Raw genomic sequence first — 12,402 nt, forward strand, 5'->3', positions numbered from 1 at the left:
TCCACCACTCACCCAGCAGCTGCTATCAGATTAGAAGCCACATGTGTGCTACTGCATACAGCAGGCCTAATCCTGTCTCTTCCATGGACTCACATAAAATACACCGACAAAAAGCCCAGATGTCCCCACTGGGCCTAGAAAAGCTCATAACTGATTTGATTTTCAAAAACAACCTGATTAACACAGTCTCTTTAGAAGTATTCCATTTTCTCTCATGTTCCCCCTTTTCATTTTACTTAACACACAGAAACATGCACAACCCTGGGTACTGCCAGTTCTTAATCAGATCATTCAGAAGGGACGCCAAGTTGTGCTGGCGCACACCTTTAATCCCAGCACTTGGGAGGCAGAGGCAGGCAGATCTCTGAGAGTTCGAGGCCAGCCTGGTCTACAGAGCAAGTTTCAGTACAGCCAGGACTATATAGAGAAACACTATCTGGTAAAAAACAGAAAATGGGCTGGGGGCTGGGGTAGAGTTCAGTGGTATACTATTCGCCCAGTGTGTACAGACACTGAGTTCATCCTTCAGCACAGAAAAAAAGGAAAAGAATCTAAAAGAAAAATCCAGTAACTGTCCTTGCTTCTAAATATATTTTTGCGATGAACTGAATTAATCTAGAAAAGTTATATAATAGGATATGGTTATAGAGGGCTGGAAAGGGTCTCTGAAAATGTCGAGGTCCTAATTCCCAGAAACTGGTAATGTGTCGAAGGAACCTTGCATATGTAGTTAAGATGAAGGGCTTTCAGATTGCAGGGAGGGGGCTCATCTCTCTCCAGCAATGAATTAAGAGCACTTGCTGTTCTTGCAGAGAGAGGACCGGGGTTCACTTGCCAGCACCAACTTGACAATTGACAATTGCCTATAACTCCAGTTTTGGGGATATAGCACTCTCTTCTGGCCTCCATGGGCACCAGGCATGCACATAGTGCATAGGCATACATGCAGACAAAATAACTCTTTCACATAAAAAATAAAAGAAGATGCAGAAGGAAAACTGTGAGCCTTCTTCCTATCTAGGCATGACCTCTAAAAGCTGGAAAAGAGAACAAACAGAATCATCATCCCATTTTAGACTCCTAACCCCAGAACGGATAGAGAACCTATGTTGTCTTAAGGTCATAGGGTTATGGTAATTTGTTACAGCAACAAGAGATTATAATGTATTTATTTACTACTGCAAAGACCTTTCCCCTTTTAATTGCGTGTATATTCCTGTTTTCATAAATCTCTCTCTCTCTCTCTCTCTCTCTCTCTCTCTCTCTCTCCACGCACGTGTGTGTGTGTGTGTGTGTGTGTGTGTGTGTGTGTTTGTATGTGAATGTGGGTACACAAGTGCCACACAGATCCATGGAGATCAGAGGACAACCTCAGGCCCATGAGCTTCTTCTGAGAACTCTTGACTCTACCATATCGATGTAGAAGGGTTTAGATTACAGGACACTGCCACATCTGGTTTTAGAAATCTGAACTCAGTTTCTCAGGGTGCATTGCTAGTGCTTGACCCGCAAGCTGTCCTGCCACCAGCCACCATATTCCCGTTTCTTACCTGGTCTGTGGACCTAACAGTTCTCTGGCTCCAAAATCAACTTTTGATTTTTCTGAAGTTAATAGCAGATATTGTTTTTCTACACATTAGGTAAGATTCTGAGCTACATCTCTAGACCTGCACTTTCTTTTACTAACACTAAATAATAATACTAATTGCACTTCTAAGAACAAAAGAGAATTAAGTAGGCAATGCTTACAACACGCTGATTTGGGGGCAGCAGTGAGGAGTGATGACTTGGATAAGACACAATGGAGACACTCAAGCTTGCCCTGTGACTGTGACCTGGGAAAGGTTAATATCCCTTTAGTCTCAGTTCCCTATTCTGTCAGAAGGGAATAGATGAACTTAGTGGGTCTCTACTATACTGAAGACCATTTGAGAGCAACAAATGCTATTGACTTTCTCCTTGGAAATAAAAATCACACATCCACATCCACACAAACTTTGATCTTCCTTATAGATGCTTCCCTAGCTTAGGATCTATGGAGAACCCAGAGGCTAAATTAACTCCAAATTCAAGACTTCTGGAACATTATCATTATTATTTATTATTGTTGTCGTGGGGGGGGGGGTTGAGAGGACTGAGTTAAAGGTATTTATTGTTCTTGCAGAAGACCAGAGTTCGGTTCCCAACATTATGTCAGGTGACTTACAGCCATCTGTAACTTCACTCCTGGGAAATCTGAAGCCCTCATCTGTCCTCCTGGGCAACTGACTTATGTGCACATCACGCGTGGGCGTGCACACAAATACACACATACACACAAACACACACACACACAGGTGTGCAGCGCTTAGGAAGCTGAGGCAAGAAGATAGCATGGGCTAAACAGGGAAACCTTATCTCAAAAAAGGGAGGAAGAATTGAAATTTTGGGGTTCTTAGCACTTCCCATAGTCAGCATCACTGTGCCTTTCTTGTATTTGATATTAAATTAAAATGACAATCATAATAAGCTCAATTTTATTAGCTTAGCACCTCTCTCCTCTGCCCCTTAACCCACTGCAACATACAGAATTTCAAACAGTAAGTTCTTCTGGGTCACGTGATTCAGTCCCCTTCTGCGGCTTGATTCTGTATACAGCATCCTCACCAAGTCTTCCTTAGCAGATAGGGAAGGCCCTGAAGAATAGCCCTTTTTCATCTCTAGACAGTACTTCCAGGACTCTTCCACATAAAAGCAATGAAAATTCAATGTCAAAGGTTTAAGAGAATCTAGGCATCTCCAAAAAATACTTTGGTGCCTGACCTCTTTTAGTGGGGTTAAATATTTTCATAAACTATATTTTTAAGAAGGAAAGGGAAAATCAGTTACAATTTTAAAAGCAAATTATAAGCCAAGTGTGGTGGCATATGTCGACAACCCTAGCCCCTGAGAAGCAGAGTCAAGAGGACTGAGAATTCAAGGCCAGCCTCAGCATAGGGTGAGTCTCATGCCAGCCTGAGCCATGGCTCTTAAACAAACAAAGCAAATTATAAAATCTACTCAAGTTTGACAAACACAGCCAGGAAATGGTTTATGATGAGCTCTTCCCCATCACGGTGATGATGATGCCTGTAGTGATACCGTGGTGATGGCGATGACGGTGATGGTGGTGATAACGATGGTGATGACGATGATGGTGGTGAAAGCAGTGGTGGCTGTAGCGATGATGACAGTCATGACGGTGGTAGAGGTGACAGACAAAGAGAAAGAGATATGTATCTCCTCTCCTTGCCAAACCCCAAGTCACTGCTGAGAATAAAACTATCCATCTTCTCATTCAGCTTGACACCGAATTAATTTAATTTTTCTGAACACGAAAAATTAAGAAAGGCAATAGGGACTAAATTAAAACAAACAAGGGGCTGGGGAGATGGATCCATCAGTGAAGTGCTTATACAGAAGAATGAAGACCTTAGTCCAGAAAAGAAGTGCCCATAGTCACCTTAATCCCAGCAATGGGGAGGCAGAGACAGGAGAATCACTGGGAGTTCCGAGAAATCAGCCTAGTTCAGTTGGTGAGCTAAGTGTTCAATGAGAAATCCTTTCTTTTTTTGAGACAGGGTTTCTCTGTGGTTTTGGAGCCTGTCCTGGAACTAGCTCCTGTAGATCAGGCTGGTCTCGAACTCACAGAGATCCGCCTGCTTCTGCCCCCCGAGTGCTGGGAGAGAAATCCTTTCTTAAAAATAGCGTACAAAGGGGCTAGAGACATGGCTTAGTGGTTAAGAGCACTGGCTGTTCTTCCAGAGGTCCTGAGTTCAATTCCCAGCACCAAGATGACAGCTCACAGGTATCTGTAACTCCAGGATCTGACATCTTCACACAGACAGACAGACATGCAGCAAAACACCAATGCACATAAGAAAATTAAGTAGCAAGACACCCAACAGCTGCCGCTGGTCTTCACATACACACAGATGCATGCATACTACAACATACATATCTAGATACACAAGAAATAAAAATTAAACAAGCAAGAAAGAAGTTTAAAGCTTGGGTATCCCTGTAAAAAAGAACACAACAAGAGCAGGGGAGAAGGCAATGCAGGCAAAATACTTGCTCTCACAGAGCATGAGGACCTGAGTTCGAATCCCTTGTCCCATATAAAGTTAGATGCCATAGCACACATCTGTAATCCCATCTCTCCTAGAAGATGAAGACAGGAGAATCTCCTGAAGCTCCTAGGTCATTCAATCTGCCACTGACAGAGAAAACAAAAGACTCTGCCTTGTCTTGCCAGACGTGGTACGCCTTTAATCCCAGAACTTGGGAGGCTGAGGCAGGCAGATCTCTGTAAGTTCGAGCCCAGCTTGGTCTACAAGAGCTAGTCCCAGATAAGGCTCCAAAGCAACACAGAGAAACCCTGTCTCAAAATCCCTCCTCCTCCTCCCCCCCCCCAAAAAAAAATCTGCCTCCAACTAGTTGGAAGGTGAGAATCATCACCTGAAGTTGTCTACTGACCTCCAGACACCAGTCACAGCATGGCATGCTCACACACATGACCAGCACACAGATTCCAAGGTAAACACAGAAGTTATTAGATGGAAAAAATAAGTCCTCTAGTAAAAGCTCCACTGCGTAGTAAAATGAATTAAATGAGCCAGAAGGAGGCGTCAGACAAGTTAATAAAAATTCTCTACTGAGAGCCAGGCACCTTTAATGCAGAGATCAGTAGGTAGAGGCAGAGTAGGTGGAGTTCTGTGAGTTCCAGGCCAGCCAGAACTACATAGTGAGACTCTGTCTCAGAAAAAAAAAAAAAAAAAAAAAAGAGGAAAAAAATTACTAGAGACAGGAGAGATGGCTCAGAGGTTAAGAGCCCTGGCTACTCTTCCAGGGGTTCTGAGTTCAGTTCCCAGCAAACATATGATGGCTCACAACCATCTGTAGTGAGATCTGGTGCCTCTTCTGCCCTGCAGGCATACATGTAGGCAGAACACTGTATTACATCAAAAATAAATAAAATCTATTTTAAAAAATTACTAGAACATCCCACTTAACTCCAGAGTCTGGCAGATTGGCTCTGGGGACTTTGAGGTACACAATGGTGGTGACTGACCCAAGAACAGCATCTGCTATCCGGGTGTTGCTGTATTTTTATATTTTAACTCTAAATCTAGCTAACTTCATACCTGTACTCAGCACACACACGCATGCTCGTACACACACACAAAGACAGACTTCTCCGAATTGCTATTCCTGTCACTTGGGCTCCTGATCACTCCTTGGAAGGCAGTGAGCCACATGCCCTGGTTCACAGCCATTTTCCTGAAGGTCTCAGAAGGCATACTCAGAAGAAAGAGAATGAAAATGCTAACCAAGTTATTTCTGAGAAGCAGGACCCACCCCACAACAGCTGACACCCTAGATACTCCCCCACCCAGCTTATCGAAGCTGTCTTTATTCAAGCCACACAAATGCCAGACAAGTCACTCCAACTGCGGCTCAGAAAATGCTGTCATCCTAATGTAATCACGATGTAGGGGAGTTGCTTGCTTGTTTGTAAGTAAGGATTAAGTACTATTTTAAAACTTCGATAGTTCTGTGTAGACAGGGTTGTAGGGCAATGGGAATATAACTTTAACAGACCCTTTTAAAGATGAAAACAGCAAGTCCCTTCTAGTCACATGCCTTAGAGAAGAACTACACTGTGTACCTGTGGACGCTGGTGGCCTAGAGAAGAATCACACTGTGTACCTGAGAAAAACTAGCTCTTGTAGACCAGGCTGGCCTCGAACTCACAGAGATCCGCCTGCCTCTGCCTCCGAGTGCTGGGATTAAAGGCGTGCGCCATCACGCCCGGCCACACATATAATTTTTAAAGTAATAAAAACAAATGAGGTATTTGTAGACTTACTATCCTCACAAGGATAGACCCAGAAACATTGCTTAAAGAAAAAAAGCTCCAATCTGACCTTGAAGCATGGTATCATTTTTATAAAACCAATCCCTTCCCCCTCAAAAAAATACAATGAAACTGTGACTATCCAATTTGTTCAGTATAAATAAATGTATGAAATAACGTAAGAATGTTCTGGAAAAAGTTGATTTAAAGTAAAGCACAAGCTACCCCTGAGGTAGACACTGGGCAAGACTCTAATATTTGTTTTTTGTTTTTTTTTAAAATATTTATTTATTTATTATGTATACAATATTCTGTCTGTGTGTATGACCGCAGGCCAGAAGAGGGTACCAGACCTCATTCCAGATGGTTGTGAGCCACCATGTGGTTGCCGGGAATTGAACTCAGGACCTTTGGAAGAGCAGGCAGTGCTCTTAACCTCTGAGCCATCTCTCCAGCCCCCAGACTCTAATATTTGTAAGTAAATGGATTTTTATTTATAGTTAGAACTAATTTCCTAGTTTCAGCAAACTATTTTATATTATTTATAATATAAAACATATTCTAACATATAACTACTTTTATGTTAGGATATTTTATATTCTAACAGGTTTATACAGACCCTTAGCCTCTTTTGTATATCAAAGAAACTAAAGAGTTTTTTGTCAGAAAATGTTTCCCACTGCATCATCCGCACCCATCCAACCCCAGCACAGCCTCTCAGCCACATTCTCTGTGGTTAGGATAACGTGCCTAGAGGGCCCTGCTCAGCTTTGTCATAGAGAGTTAGAGACAAGGACTCCTTGCAGGAAAGAAATGCCAACCGAGAGCTATAAGAAGTGCAGCTTGAAGGGTCAGCAAGATGGCTCAGTTTGCAAAGGTGCTTGCAAACAAACCTGACCACCTGAGCTCAGTCCCTGGAGCCTACATGGTAGGAGAAAACCAACACTGGAAATTATCCTCTGGCCTTCCCGCTTGCACTGTGTTAAATATATGTTCCACATTGGGGCATGTGTGTGTTCTGCCCACACAGACACACACACACACCCATAAATAAATGTAATAAAATTTTAATTACAAATTAAGACCCCTTGAACTTTAGTCCTTCCTCTGATGATTTTGAGAGCCAGAAGCTGAGAGATTGCATCTGTCAAACCAGCAGTGAGAAGGCCTCTCCCCGCATGCCTTACCTGTCGAAAACCACTGCAGAATAAGCACGCTCAGCAAAGATGACATCTGCAGCCCAGAACTCCTTCGTGGCCTTCAGACCTCTGCCTTTGCCCTCTGAAGTGAAGATCTCCACATTCTCCATGCTGCCTATTGTCATCTCAGAGTCTGTCAGGGCCGCGAGGTGGGTAGCTCACAGTGAGCCAAGCCTCTTGTCCTTGCTGCTATTTAACACCTTCGCCGTCCCTAAGAGCAGGACTATAAATGGACAGGCCACCTCCCCTTCCCTACTCCTCTCTGGAGTGAGGCCCTCACCTCCCCCTCCACCACTATTTCTGGAGGGAAAAGGCAAACGAACAGAGTGACAACAAAGGTCTCATTCACCACCCAGAAAAGACACCAAGACAGAAAATGACCAAAGGTCCTGAAATGACCAAAGGTCCTGAAGTGAAGCCTGATGGGTTTTGAAGACCGGTTTGAGGATAACCCCCACGTGTGCTGTGCTCTGGACTGCAGTCATGTTCAACTTGAGTTAAAATCAAGAGCACTCGGTCAGTAGGATATTTTTAGCCTCCAGATGCCTCTGTCAATCAAATGCAGACAACTGGAGTAGCCAGAGAGAAAGGCAGAATAATACTGGCTGCTCTGGGACCCTTCAGCTGTCAGGCCCAGACTTTCTCAAGGGAGATAGGCCCCTTGCCCCACCCCCACCCAGTCTCTCTCCATGGCAAGAAATAAATAGCAGAAACCAAAATGGGCCTTTGGCCTATGCATACCAGAACTAAAACCCTGTTGGCTTGGAACACTACTCTCTTTGGCCAGCAGGCAGATCTCACTGAGTCTGAGGGAAAGGCCTGTGCAGATTCTGCACTGTGGGTTGGCCTCTATGTAGTACATTTAGCTTCTGAGTATGTGTAGATTCTAGATTGCTATGGTGTGAGTCTGACCCTCAAAGTTCAAGTGTCAGAAAACACAACTAAATGAAAAAAAAAGAAATAAAAAGAGGAGGAATACACTTAAAGTATGAAGATTTTTATTGTAGATATAAGGGAGAAAGCAGGCAAGGGGAAGAGTCCAGGCTGAACATGGCCGGCAGACTAAACTAGACTGTGAAGGGAGAGAAGGGGAGGGAGAGCAAGAGAGGAGCTCCCAACCAAAAAGTGGCCTTGGCCAAGAGGTCAAGAGACGGGTAGCCAGAATGGCTGAGTTATATAGGGCTCAGGCTGGGGGAGGGGAAGCAGAAGCCCCCCCCCCCCCCAGGGGGAGAGAGGAGTGAGGAGCACTGGGATGAGCCACAGGTATTGAGGGAGACTTGTCCTGAGTTTGAGTCCTAACAATAATCAGCGCTGCAGTCTGGAGAGGCAGCACCTTCAAGAATGATTAGTTCTTTAGAGTTCCGCTCTCGTAAATGGATTGATCCTGTTATCAAGGGAATGGATTCCTGCCAAAAAGGATGAGTTTGGCCTCTCTTACCACATCTTCCATCCACAGGAGACATTCTGCCATTCTGTGATGCAGCCAGAAGTTCTATCATCAGCCTCCAAAATCATGAGTCAATAAGTTTTTGTTCATTGTAAATTACACAGTCTCTGGCATCCTATTACAGCAATACAAACGAACCAAGATGCACTGGTTTATGGAGGACCCTCTGCCCTAGATCTTAACAAATACAGTATCTCATGAGTCTGAGTCTGCCCACCACCACCACCTGAAAATGGAACCTATCAAACAAGGGTGGTGATTTCTGCCTCACTGGGTTGTGGTCAGCATCAACAGAGGTGACATGCGCAAGGACAGCACAGCTCTTGGCATTTCATAAAGCACTCATCCAGTGATGGCTGCTGTGCTTTATTTTATGTATTCTGTCACATCCTCCCCCAGTTAGCAGGATGTACCAGAAGATCCGTTGTACCTCCAGCCAAGTTGCATGTCTGAAAACTCCTTTGAGCCTTGGGAACACAACCAACCCCCCTGTTCTACATGCTTGTCCTGATTCTTGGAATGTGGGAGCTAGAGAATCTCAGTGATTTCAGATATATCCTGAAAAGCAAAAACTACTCAAGGACTTTTTTTTTTTTTTTTGGTAAGGAGTACCTGATAAGGTAGACATCTGGGTGGGATGTGGCGGATACCCACTGTAATTCCCAGCTGTCTTAGTCACTGTTCAATTGCTGTAAAGAAACACTAAAAAGAAAGAATTTAACTTGAAAGCTTGCTCACAGTTCCAGACCATTCATTAGTCCATGACCCTCATGGCAGAAAGCATTGTATGGGGAAGGCAGGCAGGCATGGGCTCTGGAGCAGTAGCTGAGAGTTTATATTTTGTCTGCAAGATAGAGGCAGAGGGAGAGAGACTGGACCTGGTGTGGGCATTAGAAACACCCAATGACACACCTCCGCCAACAAGGTCATGCCTCCCAATCCTTCCCAAACAGTCCACCAACTGGGAACCAAGCGTTCAAACATGAGCCTATGGGGAGCCATCCTCATTCAGACCAGCACACCAGCTACTGTAGAGGTTAGGGCAGGTGGATTGTGAGTTTGAGGTCATGGGCTTAAATAGTATGACCCTCTCTCAAAGTATTCTTATACTCCCCTTATTAGGGGAAGAAAAGGAATAAGAAAGACAATTTTAAAAAAAAAAAAACTAAGCACCCCTGATGCTAAGAAGATGAAAATGAAAATATGAAGGAGTTTTCAGCCCAGTAGCTTCCAATAAGTGCCCAGGATCAGCATTGTTCTATAAACCACAGCCTTCGTAGAAACTGTTCTGAGGACAACATTCATTCTGGCAAGGACTCAAACCTACTCTAGATGCTGCACTGGGACATGTTCAGCCTCAGCCATGGTCAAATAAGAAATCGACCTGACCCGAAACTGAGATGAAAGACAAAAACGTTGGGTCCTGAGTTTTAGCTTTGTCTGTGGCCATTCATCTTATCACAGTACAGCTATGGGGTAGGGAGACAGATGGCCTTTAGAAGATGTCCAAGTTCAAATCCCCAGAACTATGCATCCCACCTTACAAATGTTATCCAGAGTCCTCCAAAATTCATGTTGAAAGAGACTCATGGGGTATACAGAGGATGTACACGCAGTCCAGTTGTAGTAGTTGAACATCCTGTGGAAAGTAATTAAAGCTAAATGAGGCCAGAAGGGAGACCTTCATCTGTCAGTGCTGTGGCTTCATGAGAGGAAAGACATGAGTGGCAAAGGTCTGTCCCACAGTGCAAAGCCCTGCTCCACCTTGGTCCTCTGCAGACGGTCCTACCATCAAGAGGACTTCTCCACACACAGATGCCTGATCATGGACTTCCCCAGCCTCCAGAATCATGGGTCAAAAAGTGCATTCTTTATAAACTGATCTGTGCTATTCAGCTGGAGCATCAGCAAATGGCTGTGACACAAGCCAGGAGGAACTTTTCTAATGTGACTAAGTTAGGATCTTTTAGGGAGATTATCCTGGTGGGACCAACGTAATCACAGTGACCGATCCTCATATGCAGAAAGCAAGGGCAGAGAAGATAACCATGAAGGAAAGAGGATCAGAGTCAGAGAGACACTGCCAAGTGCTTTTGTGGTACTTTCAGAGATGGGTGGGTGAGTCAGGAGCCAAGAAATCCAGGAGACATGTGGAAACTGGACTAGGCAGAGAAAGAGATTCCCCATTTGCAGTTTCCAGAAGGAGCTCAGCCCTACTGACAAGGGGATCCCATTTCTGCCTCTGCTCACCAGAACTGTAAGACAATTATATCTAAGTCACTAAGTTTGTAGCAATTTGTTACTTCATCAATAGGAATCTACCATAAAATATTACGTTTGTCTCTTGTTACAGTAAATATAATTAACCATTTCTCATAGATAATTCCAGGCTGGCCAGGACTTTGCCCCTCCAACTGTACCCGCTATGTTAGTGAAAGCTAAAAATGCAGGTTGATTCTGGGCACACAAATCTGGCATGGGGAATTGACGCCTAGAACATGACTTTATGATGCAGTAAGCATCTCTTAGTGGGGTGCTGAGCGAAAGAAATATCATGTTCCTTTAGTCACCAAGAAGACAGCACTCGGGGCCGGGCGGTGGTGGCGCACGCCTTTAATCCCAGCACTTGGGAGGCAGAGGCAGGCGGATCTCTGTGAGTTCAAGACCAGCCTGGTCTACAAGAGCTAGTTCCAGGACAGGCTCCAAAACCACAGAGAAACCCTGTCTCGAAAAACCAAAAAAAAAAAAAAAAAAAAAAGACAGCACTCGGAAGGCAGAGACAGGTGGATCTCTGTGGGTTCAAGGTCAGTCTGGTCTACGTGGCAAGTTCCAGGAAGGCTCCAAAGCTACAAAGAAAACCTGTCCCGAAAATAAAAACAAACAAACAAACAAAAATTAGGGACTATGGATGGTTAGGTATGAAAGTCAGAAATAAAGGGGAAAAAATTACCAGTATAGTTTGTGATACGTTTTTAGTGTATCTGAATGAATACAGGGTGCTACCTCACCCTGGAAAAACTATGTCCCCTATGCCAAACCCCCACAGGTTCAGCTAGGCATTCCCAAAGATTCCCATCTGGTGGCAAAGCAAGGGAGCTGCAGGCATTTATGTTGCTTCTACTCTTTTGTGAAAAGGACAACCCTTCAACTTCCTTTCTACTTGGTGCCAAAGTTCATTTCGAACAGAAGTCTCTGGGGCTCTTCACTACTGTGGGCTAAAAGCAGTTTTACTGTCTTTAATGGTGGGATGGGGGGGGGGGGGGATCAAATGAACTTTGTGGCAAAAAAAAAACTAGACAAATTTAAATTTCAGTTACTGTAAGTATAAACTATCAGAAAACAAACATACTCCCTTGTTTGCCTGTCTTCTATAGTTGTATTCACAGTACAATGGCAGGCTACACCCCATGCAAAACACATGACCAGCAGTGCTTACTGCTGACCTTCCTCAAAAAAGGTTTGTCAGCCCCTACGGAGTCGAGTGTAGAAAGCTCAGAATGCTGGGCAATGCTACACAGGCCAGGAGGAGCTCGCGGCTCATTCTTTCATTTCTTCATTTCTTAAGGGATGTGAGAGACACAAAAAGAAAGTGCGAAGACTGAATAAACAGGGCGCTAAATCTAAGGGAGAAGGGCACTGAAAATACAAGGGAGGGGCTCGAAGGATGGCTCAGGAGGTGAGAGCTTTGTACTGCTTTTGCTGGTAGGTGCCCAACATCCACATGGGACCACTTTTACCAGTGTGACTCCAAAAGATCTGATGCCTCTGACCTCTGTGGATATCCACACATGTGCACAAACATACCCCCCCCCACACACACAGACACATGCTTAAAAACAAATCTTTGAGAACATAATGTTTCTATTTATTTGCAGGTT

The 12,402-nt window shown here is 44.3% G+C and overlaps 1 protein-coding gene across 1 annotated transcript in view; it reads right to left on the reverse strand.

The window, feature by feature from the left end:
- Smyd1 (SET and MYND domain containing 1) overlaps positions 1-7,252 on the reverse strand; it is a 49,802-nt gene extending 42,550 nt beyond the window's left edge. The window contains exon 1 of the mRNA XM_041640469.1: positions 7,066-7,252. Coding sequence (XP_041496403.1) covers positions 7,066-7,202 — 137 coding nt within the window. The 5' untranslated portion in view covers positions 7,203-7,252. The remainder of the gene's footprint in view (positions 1-7,065) is intronic.
- Positions 7,253-12,402: the final 5,150 nt, after the last annotated feature.

Source organism: Microtus oregoni, unplaced genomic scaffold, assembly GCF_018167655.1.
Source record: "Microtus oregoni isolate MIOR12 unplaced genomic scaffold, Mior012 000002F_ref0000024, whole genome shotgun sequence".
In the NCBI taxonomy this organism is placed as follows: Eukaryota; Metazoa; Chordata; class Mammalia; order Rodentia; family Cricetidae; genus Microtus; species Microtus oregoni.